This window comes from Coregonus lavaretus (assembly GCF_964263955.1).
Source record: "Coregonus lavaretus genome assembly, chromosome: 29".
Classification (NCBI taxonomy): Eukaryota; Metazoa; Chordata; class Actinopteri; order Salmoniformes; family Salmonidae; genus Coregonus; species Coregonus lavaretus.
Genome location: NC_140016.1, coordinates 17,366,690 through 17,386,264, shown reverse-complemented (window position 1 = coordinate 17,386,264; position 19,575 = coordinate 17,366,690). Strand labels below are relative to the sequence as shown.

At 45.4% G+C, this 19,575-nt stretch overlaps 2 protein-coding genes across 2 annotated transcripts; both read left to right on the top strand.

Moving 5' to 3' along the window:
• Positions 1-386: 386 nt before the first annotated feature.
• On the top strand, positions 387-6,725 carry simc1 (SUMO interacting motifs containing 1). The gene is made up of 9 exons (XM_084147041.1): positions 387-761; positions 1,461-3,029; positions 3,111-3,437; positions 4,195-4,355; positions 4,509-4,619; positions 4,798-4,929; positions 5,073-5,229; positions 5,573-5,657; positions 6,398-6,725. Exons 1-9 carry the CDS (start codon positions 618-620, stop codon positions 6,604-6,606), a joined length of 2,895 nt encoding a protein of 964 aa, XP_084003167.1. The 5' UTR covers positions 387-617; the 3' UTR covers positions 6,607-6,725.
• A 515-nt stretch (positions 6,726-7,240) lies between these two features.
• Positions 7,241-19,394, top strand: LOC311105068 (CCR4-NOT transcription complex subunit 6-like). The gene is made up of 12 exons (XM_084147060.1): positions 7,241-7,324; positions 8,223-8,347; positions 8,703-8,889; positions 9,133-9,218; positions 9,327-9,431; positions 9,519-9,587; positions 9,741-9,898; positions 10,083-10,237; positions 10,991-11,145; positions 16,911-17,144; positions 17,386-17,594; positions 19,068-19,394. Exons 2-12 carry the CDS (start codon positions 8,236-8,238, stop codon positions 19,302-19,304), a joined length of 1,707 nt encoding a protein of 568 aa, XP_084003186.1. The 5' UTR covers positions 7,241-7,324; positions 8,223-8,235; the 3' UTR covers positions 19,305-19,394.
• The last annotated feature ends 181 nt before the right edge of the window (positions 19,395-19,575 follow it).

The following is a 19,575-nucleotide window of genomic DNA, read 5'->3' as shown; positions in this document are numbered from 1 at the left end:
ATATTTCCCCACACAAACATGCATTACAGAAAGATGCAGTCTTGTGGCCTGGCACAGAATATGTAAGGTCTCCTCTTTGCGCTACTTCTACTTTACTAGTTCATGACCTGCAGCTCCCTCTACTGGTAGAGCTTCCTCCAGTATGATCCAGCTCAAAACAAGGACATGGAAAAATGTAGCTAGCTAGATGCACAGTTTCAATCACCGTTACACTTTGTAATTAGAATTGGCTAGTTATGGTAAAGAAACTTGATTAGGCGTGAAATCTCTTATTTAGAAACTGCTATTATCAAAATACTTAGAATAAGTAACGTACACAGCGGAGCGGCGGCAGGTGTCACAAACGGAAGAAGTCCATGTAACGTTAGCTAAAGTATCGCGTGACCGCAAAAACGAAACGAAAGTTTACCGATTTGCTTTGTTCTGTGGCTACTTGCTAAATATTGTGAATCATCTCTTTATTTACTGCATCGATTTCATAAAATGGATATAATTTGCTCGCTTTGTTTTAGTAACGTTAGATAGCTATCGGACCATCAGACTCAAATGAGTGCTTCCAGCTGGTTCGCTGGCTAGGTGCTAGCTAAATGGCTAGCTAACTTGAGAAGTTGACAGAGATGGAGGATGTAATTTCGCTCAGCTCGGGGAGCGGAGAGGACTCGGATGTTGAAGTTGTAGGTGTTTACAATGACACCGAGAACAAGGCCGAGGCAAGACCATTTATCAGAGGAGGATGGGTCAATCTGGCTGCCTACACACCGGTAAGTGTTCCCCGTGAAGTTGCAAGGGCTACCAGGAGGCTACAACAGGGGAGGTATGTTTGACACATGGCATGTGTGGAAACACAAGAGTAGGTAGTTTGCAGGCCCAAATTATGTCGTTGTTTAGAAAAATTTTGTTGGCACTGACAGTTAGCTAATTAGCTGCAAATTATAGTTAATGTAATGCAAAACTAGTTGAGGGCGGGGCGCGTGCCATACACTGTCGATACTGTTACTGTCATTGGTTGATCCACTTCACTCACTCACTAACTCCTCAGGTGCAGTTTGGGATTTACCGAAATCGTTGACCCGACCTAACTTTTCTTATAAAATTGGGAAAATTATAACTACATTTTTGTTGAAGATATTCAATGTGGTGTAGCCACTGGACCACTTGACTTGACCACGTTTACCTGGTAATAGTTTGAGAGTAGACCAAATCTTTGTACAGCTAGCTAGCTAGGAAGCTAGCCTTTATAACGACGTGACTGGTCAAGCCAGAGATAATGTTTTTGTTTTTTTAATGATATTGTCAATATTAAATAATGTCGTCTGCAGTCGATGGCATACATATTCAGCGACCTTAGATCAGTCAATGCAAATTTATGCAAACACTTAAATGTAATATACTTTATGTTGATATTACCTCATAGTAATTAGAATCTCATTCTAGTTCTGTGGTTCACCTGTCTCTTTCAGTTTGTGATTGACATTACTGGTCGGAGGTGGGCTCTAACACCACCAAGGAGGCGCAGGAGGAGGGACCCAGGTGGGCCTGTAGAAGTGGTGGACTTGAGTGACAACAACCTCTCTGATCACTCGGATCCAGGGCCGGTGAGTCCACTACCTCAGGGAGAGAAAAAGACTGAGGGACTTTCAAAACACGAAGGACCACATACCATAAGTCCATGTTCTCTGTCCTGCTCCCCAACTGAACAAGAGTTGGAGAACAAAGCTGTTTTAAAAGCAGAAGAAAGTGACATCCTTGAGTCCAATCAGAGTTCTCTCAGGGATTCTTCTTCAACTGGACCACCAGATGTCAAGAACGCTGTGAAAAGCTCAGACGCAGACAATCCAAAATGTCCTGTCAAATCACCAAGTGTGCCTAAATCTGAACCGCCTGCAGAGGAGGCAGGAGCCTCAGGGTCTTCCTCTTACCAGATAACTTGGGAGTCACAACAGTGCTCGGGTATAACTTCTCAACCACTGTGTGAAGGGAAAGAAGAGCCAGAATGCCTCAAGTCCAAGACCCAAACCTCTATAACCATTCCAAATAAAGCTCAGACAAGCTGCACTGGAAAAGTAGAAAAGCATGCATTCGAAGAGCAGGAAATAGAATCTATGTTTACAACGGACAAACCTCTTCTCGTAGAGGAAAGGGAAGAACCAGGGTCCCCACAATCACTACTTGATGCTACTCTCTCCCTCTCCCCCCAAAGCCTAGACAGCCCCTATTACGTCCCTGATGATGTAGACCCGGACCCTTTCAGGTTCTCAGAGGATTGGGGTGCACATGAAACGCAGCACAACGACACCTGTTATTCCCCTACACACATCCCCTTTGAGAGTTCTCTCTCTCCACCTCTACCTGATGATCAGACAGTGTGTCTCAACCAGAGTGACCCAGATAACTACCCCACCAGTACACACAGTCTCAAACAGGATCCAGTCTACCCCTATACCTCCCCTACCAATGGCACCGGATCAGCGCTGTTGGTGGAAATAAATCAACTTGAGGCCTTACACCGCACCAACTCCAGGCCCTGCTCTCCTTCCATAGAACCAGACCAGCAGGCTCCCCCCCTCCCTCCACAGCTAACCACTGGATCTACCTCCCCTGGCCCCTGCATGGGAGGAACTCATAGCAATAATGAGAGCCAGCCCAACCGGACCCCCAGCCCTACGTCCACAGTCATCCTAGCTGGGGAGTCCCCAGACTGGCCTGTGGATGAGACTGAGGCGGACCTGGTTATGGATAGCCCCCCGTACATGTGTAGTAGTATCCCCAGTGACCCTCCCATGTTTTTGCAGTCTGAGGACATGGATGTGGAGGCAGGGCCCAGATCTCCTGAGACCAGCCAGGCTGGTTTGGGGGCTGAGGGCTTGATGACTATTGCATGGAGGGATGGCAGTGAAGGAGAGGAGATGGGTGGAGAGAGAGGAGGTGGTGAGGATGACATGGAGGTCAGCAGAGAGGACAGGCGCTATGTGTGTCCAATCCAGCTCAGGAAACTGAGGCAGCTGATGGCTGGACCTGTTCAGGACCTGGTAAGTAGGTGAGACATGTTCCCCTCTTCTATGTGGTTTCTCTCTCTTTCTCTCATGTTGTTTCTCTCTCTCCTTCTCCAGGAGGATGAGGAAGAGGAGGACAATGGTTTCGGCGACCCGGAGCCTCTGTGCAGACAGAGCCTGAGCCTGGTGTACAGCACCATGGAGGAGAACTACCCAGAGGGTACCCTGCAGCTGCTGTCTGACCTGCTGCAGCCCCGCTTCTTCCCCCCCATCGACATCACCACCCACCTCCTCAGAGGCATCCTGCTGGACCCCCAGTGTCCCAACTTTCTCTGTCTGGAAGCTTACACTCTCCTCATGAGGACCCAGAGGCACAATCACACCGATCAGACCACTATCCCATGGGACTGGGAGCTGCTGACGTCAGTCATGGATGCTGAACAGGTAAGGAGAGTGACAGGCCTCTCTCAGCACCTGAACAATTGATTATGATTATACACCCAGTTGTTATTAGAGCAGTGAGAGAATCAACGTTTCCACAAGCATCAGGGTTACAGGGGCATTATGCTTTCACTAGGATAACCATTAAACCCCTACAACTCATCCAGAATGCCGCAGCCCATCTGGTGTTCAACCTTCCCAAGTTCTCTCACGTCACCCCGCTCCTCCGCACACTCCACTGGCTTCCAGTTGAAGCTCGCATCTGTTACAAGACCATGGTGCTTGCCTATGGAGCTGTGAGGGGAATGGCACCTCCGTACCTTCAGGCTCTGATCAGTCCCTACACCCAAACGAGGGCATTGCGTTCATCCACCTCTGGCCTGCTGGCTCCCCTTCCTCTGCGGAAGCATAGTTCCCGCTCAGCCCAGTCAAAACTGTTCGCTGCTCTGGCACCCCAATGGTGGAACAAGCTCCCTCACGACGCCAGGACAGCGGAGTCACTCACCACCTTCCGGAGACATTTGAAACCCCACCTCTTTAAGGAATACCTGGGATAGGATAAAGTAATCCTTCTACCCCCCCCCCCCCCCCCCAAAAAAAATAAAATAATAATAAATAAAAACAATTGTAAAGTGGTTATCCCACTGGCTATAAGGTGAATGCACCAATTTGTAAGTCGCTCTGGATAAGAGCGTCTGCTAAATGACGTAAATGTAATAACTGACCACATGCCCTTCCCCTCCATTCTCCTCTTCCTTAGAGCCGTGGTAGGAGGCTCTGCTGTGAGGTGGTGCGTATGCTGCTGCAGTACGTCGTCCAGACCATGGAGGATGACTTCCGGGTCAAACTCTCCTTCCGTGATCTCCACCATTCCATCGCCAAGGCAACCCTGTCATGTGATGTACGGTTCACCCAGGTCAGGTGAGCATTGTGTGTCCAGGAGAATGAAAAAAAAATATATATTTGTCTCAATAAGTTCCTGAAAAACGAGATGGAGGTGCGTTATGTTGAGGTTTGTATGACAATGAATTAGTGTTTAATTGTTTTGTTAATCTTTTCCCTCCCTTCCATCAGAGATGTTATCAATTGGCTCTTTGCTGCTATTGTGAAATCAACAGGGGACAAAGACAACATGTCTGCTGTCATCGAGGTGAAAACACAGAAGGAAAAAGATGAACATCTAAAGTGAGTTAAAAATTACATCTGCATACAACATTCCACACCCCTTAACTCGTTGTTTTGAGACTGAAAATATAGCACCCCATCCGTCATATCAGATCAGTTTGAAGGATACAGAATAGAAACAGAGTACACACAGCCAATATGTGTGTGTGTGTGTGTCCTCTGCCTTGTTGTGTGTCAGAATGGTGTTCCTCCTCCAGAAGATGCTGTCCTTGGCCTTGGAGGTGGATCGCTCCCCAGCTCTCAACTCCAGCAAACTCTCCGGGGAACTCTTCCACATGCTTATCAGCACTGTCTGTCTGAGACAACACAGGTCAGGGATGGAGGAAGGGAGGGGGGGGTGGGTGTAGTTTGGAGGATGGAGGGGATGTTGAGATGGATGGAAGTGTCAGGAGGACTATGCTTGCTGTGTAGAGACAGACGGCATCAACGCTTCACCTCTCCTCTCTTGCCCAGGCTGCTGTTGCTGGAGACCCTGGAGAGCAGACTACTGAGGTGTAAGCTGATAGAGCACCTGCTGCACCATGCAAGTCCACAGAAGACCCCTCTGCCCATGTCTCTGAGTCTGCTGCTACACTTCCTACACAACGCCACCCTCCCACCTGACCCTACGGTGAGTACTAGCACTGCACAACACCACCCTCCCACCTGACCCTACGGTGAGTACTAGCACTGCACAACACCACCCTCCCACCTGACCCTACGGTGAGTACTAGCACTGCACAACACCACCCTCCCACCTGACCCTACGGTGAGTACTAGCACTGCACAACACCACCCTCCCACCTGACCCTACGGTGAGTACTAGCGCTAGAAACTATTTAGAATTGATGAAGGAAGTCATGTTCATTTCTATGGCATCTGAAAAACAGTACACAGACCAATTTCTTTACTCAAATATTAAGAAAAGTCAAAGGAATGTAGCAAAGGCTCAGTCCGTCTCTATTGTTCTTCAGGATGGAGCTGAGAGCTGGAAAAAGTGGGAGGAGTTGGTCCAACTACTATGGATGTTGTTGCTGAGCTACGAGGAAGTGATGAAAGGTGGGCCACTGAACGATTCACCCATCAAAACAACTTATTGAACATAGTTTACATTGGTCACAGCCTCTTAGGCTTTCCCCTTAGTTTTGTCCTCCTAACCCAGGGGTTCCAAAACTTTTTTGGCCCGCGACCCCATTTTGATATTTAAAAGAATTTGCGACCCTACCATATAAAAAAAAAAAAAAAAGTGATGTAATTAACGGCCAATGTTTACTTTTATAATTGTGTCTATGACAGGCTATTACAAATCAGTCTGACAGTAGTTTTAACAGTATTTCAGTGTGAAGGAAGTATGGTTTGAAGTGACTGAAATGCAACAGAAAGGTATTAGGAAGTTCAGAAGATCATCATTGATGTTATTTTTCTCCAGTCTGATTTAGTGCCTGGTCTTGTCCACTCTGTTCTAGTGAGCCTTCTGGGCATTGTAAAGGGAAACAGAAGATACATACGTGTTCCTGAGAGTCTTATCTTTCAGTGATGGGGTCATAAATGTAAAAAAATATATATATATTTTGTTGCTTAAACCGTTCAAAAGATAGAACCACATTTGTAGGAAGAAAACAGAAACCACTCTGTTTATTACAACCGCATCTAGCGGCTACCGGAGGTTACTGACGTTACCCCGGTTCTATGAACCAAGCACGATTTTTCTCTCGCAACCCTATTTTCAAATCAGGCGACCCCTAGTTTGGGAAACCCTGTCCTAACCCATCTGCTCTTTGACCCCTTGAAACCTCTAGGTCACCTGCGCTCTGCAGTCACCGAGCGATGGGGCTACGGTCGCGCTCCGATCCAGACGGTGAATGATTCTTTGTCGCGGTTGGCGGTCCAGGAGGCTATAGAGGCCATCCTGTCCAGAGCCCAGGCTGACCTGGGCCAAGACCTGCCTCCACACGTCCACGAGTCCCTCACCTACCTGCAGGATCACCTGCTGGCCTCCTCGCATTGACGATAAGCTCAGCGCTTGGGTTCAAGCGGCCGTTAATTGATTTCTATTTATTTTTGTAATGATTGATTCATTTTTCAAATTTTCCACCAATTAATTGTTTTAAATAAATATTTATTGTTTTTTAAGTAATGGTCTTTTATCTGTGTTTGCTATGACTTAGTATTGGTGGGACCTGTGTAGACAGTCTGACTGCATCTAAGGCTCTGTTTCTTTTTCCTGCACCATATGAAGTAAGCCAGTAATTCAAGACCCATATGCTGATAGGTTGCATGGTCTCCAGTCAAGCAAAGAAACAAGTGTATGAAGAACGTAGTGTATAGCTCAGCCTACTCCTTCATTAGGGGTTGGATTACAGTGTCCATGATTTGCTCATTACAATGACCAATGAATGGTTCACCTCTTAATAAGCGCAGAGACATGTAATATCATAGCAGTTTGATTAACAGCTGTTTATTCTTGAACACCCTTGGAAGTTGCGCATGGTTCATAAATGTTCAACGTTCTGGTTCAACAGCAGATGTTGCAGTCCCATAAGTGGTGCGGTCCGTCCACGAGCCAGCCAATAGCATCAAGCGTTGTCATCACAGAAGAAGAAAAAATTCCTGACAGTCGCCATGATGCTTGTTTTGTCCCTGTGATACAGCAGCGGAAACGAGTGAAGCAAGTAGACACAAAAGAGAGCACGCACACGTTCTCGCGATTTGGTATGCGTTTGCAGGTAAAAATCATCAACGCTGGCGACGAGTTTACTTGGTTGAAACCGATCCACAACTCATGATTCATATTACTACTGCATGGATATTTCTTACCTAGTCATATGAAGTCGGAAAGGTTAGAAAAATGTGGCTAGCTAGCTTTCAGCGAGGGTTTGCTAGCTAGTTAGCCATAACATAAGTGAGTTAGCTAGTTAACGTTAGCTGTTGCTCAGTCAGCCTAGTTAATGTGTTATGATCAGTTATAAAGTAAGTACGCAAACGTTAATATCTTCAGAATTAATTGGTTAGCTAACTATCATTCTCGCGAAGTTATTCGGTATTAATGGCCGTTGGCTAACTTGCTAGCTAGCCCCTAGCTAACATGCTAGGCTATTTAGCTATTGTTTTCCTGACTTGATGGCTTAAACGCGCAACTCAATTAGCTAGTTAGCCAGCCAATTTGTGTTATAGTTAGTTAGTGATGGTTGTTATTGCTTTGTGTGGCCTGGTGTGTAGCAAGCTAATTGGCTAGTTAGTTAACTGAACTGTTATGTCATGACGTGAGTATTATATAAATTCAACTTTATTGAAATCACTCGGTGTTAATCTGTAAAGCAATACATTCCTCAAGACATTGAAACTGACTTATTTCTGCAATTAGTAACTATCGCCAACCAATAATATGGCCACATCTTTCTTGAGCCTCATTTCCAGAAGTTGTCAGAAACTCTAGTGACGCCCTCTTGAAAAGTTAACAAGGATGTTCTGAATGGTCTGTGCATGTTTGTAAAGTAGCACTAGTGAACAGTCATACTTAAAAAATGTCAGTTTTGGGCAATGTATACCTCAATGTGTTTGACATGTATTTTAAAAGTAGATACTGTTCATAGTTACAAAAAAACAAAAACATTTTCTACACAGTGTTACAGCAGGAATGCCCAAAGAAAAATATGACCCGCCAGACCCCAGGCGGATGTACACCATCATGTCAACTGAGGAGGCAGCCAATGGAAAGAAGTCTTACTGGCCTGAGCTGGAAATCACTGGTGAGCATGGCAGGGGGTGGCCTGGAGGCTGTGGGGGGGTAGCTGTTCTCATATTAGGAATCAGCATGTGGGGATGGTCTAGGCCCGTTTTTCTCAACCTTTTTTGTTCAGTGACCAGCATTCTAGTCATCCTTAGAGGATAAGAGCCTCTATGTTATAGGTCTTTATTTTGGCTCGACCAGGTAGACTGAGAAGTCCAGCATGTGTGTTTACTCATGTACTTATGTCCATTCAAATTGGGTAGAAATAAACCTGTATCTGCTTTGCATGGAAAGCCATCACACAGAGAGACATGACTCACCAGTGTATGTTTATCTACCGGTCACCCCCTCCATATCTCTCTCTCTGTCTCCAGGTAATGTCAGGAGCCTGAGTCCGTCTCTGTGGACTCTGACCCACCTCACTGCCCTACACATCGCTGACAACTGTCTGTCACGCATCCCACCCGACATTGCCAAACTACACAACCTGTTGTACCTGGATCTATCGTCCAATAAGATCAGGAGCCTGCCTGCAGAGCTCGGCAACATGGTGTCTCTCAGGTGATTCGCTGGGAACCATGTTTCCCACAATTCACTTTGTTCTAAACTGGGCTTGTAACTGGTTGGTGCCTGAAAGTAACCATTGTCCCATTTTAAAAAGCCTGTTTGGCTCACAGAGGATTTACTTTTGCCTGTATTGATGACTGGTCAATGTGTTCATTGTTTATGGGAAGGTTGAGGAAGGGGCAGTATTGTCAGGGATGCTAGTCTCTGACACCTGCGTTTCCATGTGTCCGTCAACAGGGAACTGCTTTTAAATAACAACCAGTTGCGGGTTCTGCCATTCGAATTGGGGAAACTGTTTCAGTTACAAACACTGGGGTTGAAAGGTGAGTGTGGCTTATCGTCTTGGTAACCATTCTGTCCTGGAGACCCCATTGTTGATCCCGTGGCGTTTATTTGATGTCGTTCAACATTGTAATCGTCACTCCTAACAGGAAACCCACTTGCACAAGAAATCATGAGCCTGTACCAGGAGCATGATGGCACCAGGAAACTGCTCAACTACCTGCTGGACAATCTGGCAGGTTCAATCAAATGCAGTAAGTCACCCTCTCTGCCTCTCACACACCGTTTTTGATATTATAAAAAAGTACCGATGGCTAACATGACAACCCTCCTCTCCCCAGCCCCCACAGAGCAGCCCCCGTCCCGGTCGTGGATCGCACTCCAGGAGCCTGACCAGACGAGGCCTTCTGGTGAGAAACCAGCATACAGTCCCTGTACACACACACAGTAACCCAGCACTTCACACAAAACCACAATTCAATACCAGTGTAAATGAGGGAAAAAATCATTACGGTGAATAAGATGCTATATCCTATTTCTCTCTCCCTGTTCCGCCCTCTCAGCATTGTTCTCTGTAATGTGCTACAACGTGTTGTGTGATAAGTACGCCACACGCCAGCTCTATGGCTACTGCCCCTCCTGGGCCCTCAACTGGGAGTACAGGAAGAAGTCCATCATGCAGGAGATCATGAACTGCAGCGCTGACATCATCAGCCTACAGGTACATGTGTTAACCTCAACCAGGGATAAACAGCTTCTGTCCTATTGGTTTTGGTTTCTCTCTGATCAATTAATGTAACTGATTGCCCTGAGAGTGCGCACACCGGATTTCCCTGGTACATGTGTGCATTCAGTCATATTTGTCCACTTACATGTTATGGATTTTATTGATTTGTTTTCAACAGGAAGTGGAGACAGAGCAGTACTACCAGTACTTCCTGCCAGAGCTGAAGGAGCAGGGCTACGAGGGCTTCTTCAGCCCCAAGTCTCGAGCCAGAACCATGCATGAGTCAGACCGCAAACATGTTGACGGGTGCGCAGTATTCTACAGGACAGAAAAGTGAGTGCAGCTGAGAGGTTCTGTCAAAAAAAAATTTCCCTTTCCACAATGCTCAATAGCTAGGTTTCCAGCCAGTTGGCGAAATATTTTCATGTGAATATTCAAAAATCTGCATAAAAACAATGCACATTTTCCTACCAGATATGTTTCCATCAAATTGACTAGTTGCTGATAAAAGGCTGTGCGTGATAACGTAGTGCACATAAAATACCTTTTGCGTTTTAAATTCCCATGCACCTATTAAAAAATGCAAGTTAAATTGGTTTCCATTGCATTTTCAACTCTGCTGATGGTTTTGTCACATATTGGGTTATATAGCAAATGTGCCCACTCTGGTCTTGACACATGCTCTCTAGCTAACAGCTCGCTACCTACATGATGAGCTTATTATGGATAAGAGCAATAATTTTTATTTGTCAAACTGCAGCTAAGCATCGATCATCATGTCACCAGAATAACACCCTTGATATTTATTGAAAAGGAACATCAAGCTCATCACCGTGTACTTTCACCACCCTGTGAAGTTCATAACTTAATTAATCTGTAGCCTAATAAACTGCATGCTTTTCCGAGTTGTAGTGGGAGGACAACATGTCATCGCCTGACTCAAAGTTTACTTCAATATGATGGTTATCAATATTTGCGCATAAAGGGGTTTCGACTGCCATTTCTCTCATAATTAATTTTAGACACAAATATCCCACCTTGTCCAGCGTGTTTTGTCGACTTCTTGCTCTCTCCTCCCTCTCTCAGGTTCAGCGTGGTGCAGAAACATACGGTGGAGTTTAACCAGCTGGCCATGGCTAACTCTGAGGGCTCTGAGGCCATGCTCAACAGGGTCATGACCAAGGACAACATCGGGGTGGCTGTACTGCTGGAGGTCCGCAAGGAGATGATGGAGGAATCCTGTGAGTACTTATGGCCCTGTCCTATTTCTCACTCTAGCCCCTGCCCATGGCCCTGTCCTATTTCTCACCCTAGACCCTACACCTAGCATCTGCCTCTTCATCTGGTTCTTACTCCTTTGGAGTTCATAAAACTGAAAGGACTGAAAAGTGTAAGTAATATGGGGTAACAATTTTGTAACTAAATGGGGGGGGGGGTAGTAGTGTCTTTATCCTCGATGCTTAGGAATGGTCTGTCTCCCAAACTGTTTTAAATGTGTACCCAGGGCTGGGTTAATATAGGGGCTTACCAGGGCTGAGGAGAAGAGGTAGGAAGCCCCCGTGTGTAACTGGGGGGCCCTGCCTTGATTGGGTAACTGATTAACCTCTACGGGATCGGTGTCCCGAATACGGGACGGTTGAGCTAACGTGCGCTAATGTGATTAGCATGGCTGTTGTAAGTAACAGCAAACTTTCCAGGACATAGACATGTCTTATATTGGCAGAAAGCTTCAATTCTTGTTAATCTAACAGCACTGTCCAATTTACAGTAGCTATTACAGTGAAAAAATACCATGCTATTGTTTGAGGAGAGTGCACAACAACAAAATTATCAAGGACATGGTTTGATACATTCACCTCTGAAGGTAAATAATGTACTTACATTAAGTAATCTTGCTCTGAGTTGTCATCCTGAGGGTCCCAGAGATAAAATGTTGCATAGTTTAGTTTGATAAAATCCATTTTTATATTCAAATGTAGGAACTGGGTTCTACAGTTTGAACCCTTGCGGTCTCTTGCTCCACACCCACCCGGCCATCTAGATGTGTATAAACTCTAATGATCCATCATGTATGACATTCCTGGGAGTGTGTAAACTTACATTTTGTATTACCATATCATTTTTGTATGGTCTCTATAGTTATGTACTTGAAAATGTATCAATTGACCAATTCGGCACATTTGGGGAGACTTGATACGAAATGGTCCAGTATTGCAATGTTTCACAATCTGAAACTTTGCACACACACTGCTGCCTTCTAGTGGCCAAAATCTAAACTGCGCCTAAACTGCAATATTATATTGTGGCCTTCCTCTTGCATTTCAAAAATGGAACAAAAATAATGCATGTTTTTTACCAGATCTAATGTGTTTTACTTCTCCTACATTAATTTCACATTTCCACATACTTCAAAGTGTTTCCTTTCAAATGGTATCCAGAATATGCATGTCCTTGCTTCAGGTCCTGAGCTACAGGCAGTTAGATTTGGGTATATCATTTTAGTTGAAAATTGAAAAAAAGGGTTGATCCTTAAGAGGTTAATGAGAGAAGTTAACTGCATAATAAAACATAATCTGGCAGTCCTTATTTGAATGGGTTTGGCCATCTATGGATTTTATTTCTATGGTTGGTTGCTTGCCTTTTACACATTTAAAAATACAACCGCGAGAACGCACAGTTTGGAAAGCAAATGCCTACTGCTGAAGAGAGAAGACTAATCTGTCTGTAAAACCAATCGAAAAAATCTCAACTCCCAATTTATTTTGCGAACAACAGCACTGTTTTTCAAAGTAGCTCATCGGCTATCACCGTGAGTAGCCTATGGCTTCTTCATTAGGTGAGTCAGTGTGCCACTGGACATTTGATTTAGTAGTCTACTGTAGCCTTATATCTTATCTCAAATAGAAATGTAACATGTAAATTGTTGGTCCCATGTTTCTTGAGCTGAAATTATAGATCCCAGAAATGTTCCATATGCACAAAAAGCTTATTTCTCTCAAATGTTGTGCACAAATGTGTATACATCCCTGTTAGTGAGCATTTCTCCATCACCAAGATAATCCATCCACCTGACAGGTGTGGTTTATCAAGAAGCTGACTAAACAGCATGCTCATTACACAGGTGCACCTTGTGCTGGGGACAAAAGGCCACACTAAAATGTGCAGTTTTTTTCACACAACGCAATTGGCATGCTGACTGCAGGAATGTCCACCAGAGCTGTTACCAGAATTCAATGTTAATCTTTCTACCGTAAGCCGCCTCCAACGTTGTTTTAGAGAATTTGGCAGTACATCCAACCGGCCTCAAAACCACAGACCATGTGTACTCACGCCAGACCAGGACCTCAAAATTCAGGATAGTCTGAGACCAGCCACCTGGACAGCTGATGAATACGGCGTATTTCTGTCTGTAATAAAGCCCTTTTGGGGAAAAACTCATTCTGATTGGCTGGGCCTGGCTCACAAGTGGGTGAGCCTATGGCTGCGCCCCTGCCCACCTGGAATGCATTTCAATTAACAGGTGTGCCTTCTTGAAAGTTAATTTGTGGAATGTATTTCCTCAAAGCGTTTGAGCCCATCAGTTGTGTTGTGACGACAAGGTAGGGGTTGTATACAGAAGATAGCCCTATTTGGTAAAAGACCAAGTCCATATTATTGCAAGAACGGCTCAAATAAGCAAAGAGAAACGACAGTCCATCATTACTTCAAGACATGAAGGTCAGTCAATATGGGAAATGTAAGAACTTTGATGGTTTTTGCGACTGCACTTGAAGAAACTATCAAGCGCTATGAGGACTGCGACAGGAATGGAAGACCCAGAGTTAACTCTGCTGCGGAGGATCAGTTCATTACAGTTACCAGCCTCAGAAATTGCAGGCCAAATAAATGCTTCAGAGTTCAAGTAACACACATCTCAACATCAACTGTTCAGAGGAGACTCTGTGAATCAGTCTCATGGTCAAATTTCTGCAAAGAAACCACTACTAAAGGACACCAATAATAATAAGAGACTTGCTTGGGCTTTAAACACGAACAATGGAAATTAGACCTGTGGAAATGTGTCCTTTGGTCTGGAGTCCAAATTGGAGATTTTTGGTTCCAACCGCCGTGTCTTTGTGAGAGGTCTACAGTCGTGGTCAAAAGTTGAGAATCACACAAGTATTGGTCTTCACAAAGTTTGCTGCTTCAGTGTTTTTAGATATTTTTGTCAGATGTTACTATGGTATACTGAAGTATAATTACAAGCATTCCATAAGTGTCAAAGGCTTTTATTGACAATTACATTAAGTTTATGCAAAGAGTCAATATTTGCAGTGTTGACCCTTCTTTTTCAAGACCTCTGCAATCCGCCTTGGCATGCTGTCAATTAACTTCTGGGCCACATCCTGACTGATGGCAGCCCATTCTTGCATAATCAATGCTTGGAGTTTGTCAGAATTTGTGGGTTTTTGTTTGTCCACCCGCCTCTTGAGGATTGACCACAAGTTCTCAATGGGATTAAGGTCTGGGGAGTTTCCTGGCCATGGACCCAAAATGTTGATGTTTTGTTCCCTGAGCCACTTAGTTGTCACTTGCCTTATGGCAAGGTGCTCCATCATGCTGGAAAAGGCATTGGTCGTCACTAAACTGTTCTTGGATGATTGGGAGATGTGTTGGTACCATTCTTTATTCATGGCTGTGTTCTTAGGCAAAATTGTGAGTGAGCCCACTCCCTTGGCTGAGAAGCAACCCCACACATGAATGGTCTCAGGATGTTTTACTGTTGGCATGACACAGGACTGATGGTAGCGCTCACCTTGTCTTCTCTGGACAAGCTTTTTTCCGGATGCCCCAAACAATCGGAAAGGGGATTCATCAGAGAAAATGACTTTACCCCAGTCCTCAGCAGTCCAATCCCTGTACCTTTTGCAGAATGTTTTTCCTGGAGAGATGTGGCTTCCTCGCTGCCCTTCTTGACACCAGGCCATCCTCCAAAAGTCTTCGCCTCACTGTGCGTGCAGATGCACTCACACCTGCCTGCTGCCATTCCTGAGCAAGCTCTGCACTTGTGGTCCCCCGATCCCGCAGCTGAATCAACTTTAGGAGACGGTCCTGGCGCTTGCTGGACTTTCTTGGGCGCCCTGACGCCTTCACAACAATTGAACCTCTCTCCTTGAAGTTCTTGATGATCCGATAAATGGTTGATTTAGGTGCGATCTTACTAGCAGCAATATCCTTGCCTGTGAAGCCCTTTTTGTGCAAAGCAATGATGACGGCACGTGTTTCCTTACAGGTAACCATGGTTAACAGAGGAAGAACAATGATTTCAAGCACCACCCTCCTTTTAAAGCTTCCAGTCTGTTATTCTAACTCAATCAGCATGACAGAGTGATCTCCAGCCTTGTCCTCGTCAACACTCTCACCTGTGTTAACGAGAGAATCACTGACATGATGGCAGCTGGTCCTTTTGTGGCAGGGCTGAAATGCAGTGGAAATGTTTTTGGGGATTAAGTTAATTTTCATGGCAAAGAGGGACTTTGCAATTAATTGCAATTCATCTGATCACTCTTCATAACATTCTGGAGTATATGCAAATTGCCATCAGTGCTCCGCTATTTTCAGGTCTCACCAGAGATGTTGGATTGGGTTCAAGTCCGGGCTCTGGCTGTGCAACTCAAGGACATTCAGAGACTTGTCCCGAAGCCACTCATGCATTGTCTTGACTGTGTGCTTAGGGTTGTTGTTTCACCCGAGTCTGAGGTCCTGAGCACTCTGGAGCAGGTTTTCATCAAGGATCTCTCTGTACTTTCTCCTTTCATCTTTGCCTTGATCCTGCCTAGTCTCCCAGTCCCTGCCACTGAAAAGCATCCCCACAGCATGATTCTGCCACCACCATTCTTCACCGTAGGGATGGTGCCAGGTTTCCTCCAGACGTGACACTTGGCATTCAGGCTAAAGATTTCAATCTTGGTTTCGTTAGACCAGAGAATCTTGTTTCTCATGGTCAGAGTCCTTTTTTAGGTACCTTTTGGCAAACTACAAGCGGGCTGTTGTGCCTTTTACTGAGTGGCTTCTGTCTGGCCACTCTACCATAAAGGCCTGATTGGTGGAGTGCTGTAGAGATGGTTGTCCTTCTGGAAGGTTCTTCCATCTCTACAGAGGAGCTCTGTCAAGAGTGACCATCGGGCTCTTGGTCACCTCCCTGACCAAGGCCCTTCTCCCCCGATTGCTCAGTTTGGCCAGGCGGCCAGCTCTAGGGAGAGTCTTGGTGGTTCCAAACGTCTTCCATTTAAGAATGATGGAGGCCACTGTGTTCTTGGGGACCTCGACACACACAATCCTGTCACGAAGCTCTACAGACAATTCCTTCAACCTCATGGCTTGGTTTTTGCTCTGACATGCACTGTCAACTGTGGGACCATATAGACCTTATATAGATAGATGTGCTTTTTCCAAATCATGTCCATTCAATTGAATTTACCACAGGTGGACTCCCAAGTTGCAGAAACAGCTCAAGGAGGATCAATGGAAACAGGATGCACCTGAGCTCAATTTTGAGTCTCATAGCAAAGGGTCTGAATAAGGTTTTTTAAATGTATTTTTAAAAATAAATTTGCAAACATTTCAACCTGTTTTCGCTTTGTCATTATGGGGTATTGTGTGTAGATTGAGGATTTTTTTTCTCTTAAAAATAATAAGGCTGTAATGTAACAAAGTGGAAAAAGTCAAGGGGTGTGAATACTTTCCAAATTCACTATGTATATATTTTTGATTGTACAATCTGTTGCTTCATTGGCCTGGGCTATTGTTTGTTTGAATTCAAGACCAGATTGATCTGTTTGTTAGTGTCCGAGTAGCCAAAGCCCCAGGGCCCTGTGTGTTCCACAACTCATTTTTACTTAAATCCTAGAACTTCAAAAGGGGAGCGACTGCTGCTGCACTTCTCTGGCTAGAGGTTCCCTTGGCTGTGCTCTGCCTTTAAAGTAACCCCCAAACTTCTTTCTCTCCCTCCATCTCTCCTCTCTAGCGGGGAAGTCTCTGCACGGCATGGAAAAACAGCTCCTACTGGTGGCCAACGCTCACATGCACTGGGACCCGGAGTACTCCGACGTCAAGCTGGTCCAGACCATGATGTTCCTGTCTGAGGTGAAGAACATCGTGGACAAGGCCACGCGCAGCCTCAAACTCTCCTCTGTCTCTGGGGAGACCAACAGCATCCCTCTAGTGCTTTGTGCCGACCTCAACTCTCTACCAGACTCTGGTGAGTGACTGTGGTGGAAAGGAAGCGAAAGGTATAAGCAAGCAGTGTAGTGATGGGCCCACTAGCTGCCTGGTAGGTGACGGTTACTGTGAATGAAGGAATGAATAGACACTTGACCACCATGGTTGTGTTCAGTAGGGCAATGGGGAATGAACATCTGTCTTATTGGATGTTTAGATGGCTAATTCCCCTATATTGAACAGGACAATGTAAACCCCTACCGTCTATCCCTCCCCCCCAGGTGTGGTGGAGTATTTGAGTCAAGGTGGAGTGGACTGCACCCACAAGGACTTCAAGGAGCTGCGCTACCTCGACAGCCTCACCAACTTCAACTGCAACGGCAAGAACGGCAACTCCACATCCAATTCCAGGATCACCCACGGCTTCAAGCTGAAGAGCGCCTACGAGGACAGCCTGATGCCTTACACCAATTACACCTTTGACTTCAAGGTGAGGGAGGCGCGTGCCTACAGGCAAATCTGAGGCCTTCTGACAGTATTACAGGTTACTTTGATCTTGTCCTGATTGATCAGGAATTCCTGTTTTTCCGACATTGAAATTGACCTAACCCCCACTGTTGTCGGCGGTCTTTACTGCAACGTACACCTGCGTTGTGAAGGTTTAATCTAATCTGACATTGTGTGCAATAAAATAATAGACTGCTTTTGGCCAATAAAAATACAAAATACAACAACATTGGTGGACAATGTCTGGCAGAACATATCCTGATGAAAATGTATTCTGTAAATCACATTCCATGGAGGTTGGTGCATGTTGTCTTTCAATTGCATCATCTCTGTAGCCTACTCAGTCTCCCCTGCCGGCCTGTTTTGAGGTCAAACTTGCAACATTGAATCCACTGGTACCGGCCCGCACCAGTGAGGTTGACAGACACGGCTGTATGCCTGCAGGGAGAAGTGTTCCGGTATTTTATGACGTTGTACAGAAATGTCATATCAGTCCATTAAGGAAGAGTATAATTTATCTTTCTCTCTTTTCCTGTCATCGAATGCCTGCGGGTGCGTTCAGAAAGGAAATAGTTTGCTAATGATGGTTTAGTATGAAGATGTGTAGAAACTGCTTCTCCAATAAAAATCCCCGATCACACTTGTAGGCGATGTCATGGCGATGTTGGCTAGCTAAATTCATGCGCAGTAACACGTCATCGTGTCTAATGGTCATCTCTGGCAGAGCTGCACATGTGCAGGCCATCAAATCAAAGGCACTCCTTCCGTATAAAGGTGTTTTGACGAATGGTAATGCGTCAGTTTGTCACTTTCAACTAAAGACATTGGCTCCAAATGGACAACCTAAGGAATACTTTTTCAGCTCATTGACTGGTCTGTCGAGTCGCAAGCGTTCCCGGAAGTATTGCGCTGTTGGCCCGCTGGGTTTAGAAACTCTGTGCTGACATACTAAGGTTAGCAAACAGTCTGAGATGGTAGTGTGCGGTGAACGTGAGTCTGTTTGGGGTCTAAACTGCCAGTACAAATCATGTTGGACATGTAGGCTTTCTGTTACATGTAGTAGGAGTAGCAGTTTGTCCTTTGGATTATTGATTATCATTCCTGCTTGTATAGATCAATATTCATTGCAGTCACTACCAGGCCTCCTGTAGCTCAGTTGGTAGAGAATGGTGCTTGCAATGCCAGGGTTGTGGGTTCGATTCCCACGGGGGGCCAGAATGAAAAATGTATGCACTCACTAACTGTAAGTCGCTCTGGATAAGAATGTCTGCTAAATGACTAAAATGTAATGTTATCTGGGCACTCCTAAAACAGCATTAGTCACATGATTGGATTTATTTGGGTTTCTGTTAGATATGGCCAGTAAATCTCTATGGTGTCTGACAATTGACTGGCACACATTTTCCCTAAAGGAAATGCTGCTCCTCACTCATCCCCCTCTTCTCTGTCTCCTCAGGGTGTGATTGACTACATCTTCTACTCCAAGCCTCAGCTCAACGTGTTGGGCATCCTGGGTCCACTGGACTCCAACTGGCTCCATGAGAACAATATCAGCGGCTGTCCGCACCCCCACATCCCCTCTGACCACTTCTCCCTGTTCACCCAGCTGGAGCTGCTGCTGCCCAGCACCCTGCCCCATGGGCAGGTCAACAACCAGGTCAACGGCATCCACCTGCCTGGAGGCCGCAGGTAGTGGTGAGGCACCACCAGGGTGCGCTGTGGTCTGGTCTTCAGCCTCTCCCCTCATCTTCAATCTGAGGGAGGAAGACAACAGGCACCATCCTGTAAAATAAGAATCAGCCATACAGTGAGGTCTGGCCGACAGGGATTTCTGTTATTATAGATATATATTTTTATTTTCCTCATTGTCGTTTTGATTTTGATAATGCTAAAGTAAATCCTGTCTGTCCATTATATTATCTTGTGTTTTGGATCCCCCTCCCCTGTCATTCTTACCCATAATG

Excerpts from the sequence above, each read along its gene's own strand:
- simc1 (XM_084147041.1), top strand. The coding sequence starts at position 618 with ATGGAGGATGTAATTTCGCTCAGCTCGGGGAGCGGAGAGGACTCGGAT. Across the intron at positions 3,030-3,110 it reads CTGGACCTGTTCAGGACCTG|GAGGATGAGGAAGAGGAGGA; the intron begins GTAAGTAGGTGA and ends CTCCTTCTCCAG. Across the intron at positions 4,930-5,072 it reads GTCTGTCTGAGACAACACAG|GCTGCTGTTGCTGGAGACCC; the intron begins GTCAGGGATGGA and ends TCTCTTGCCCAG.
- LOC311105068 (XM_084147060.1), top strand. The coding sequence starts at position 8,236 with ATGCCCAAAGAAAAATATGACCCGCCAGACCCCAGGCGGATGTACACC. Across the intron at positions 9,588-9,740 it reads TGACCAGACGAGGCCTTCTG|CATTGTTCTCTGTAATGTGC; the intron begins GTGAGAAACCAG and ends CCGCCCTCTCAG. Across the intron at positions 11,146-16,910 it reads GGAGATGATGGAGGAATCCT|CGGGGAAGTCTCTGCACGGC; the intron begins GTGAGTACTTAT and ends TCTCCTCTCTAG.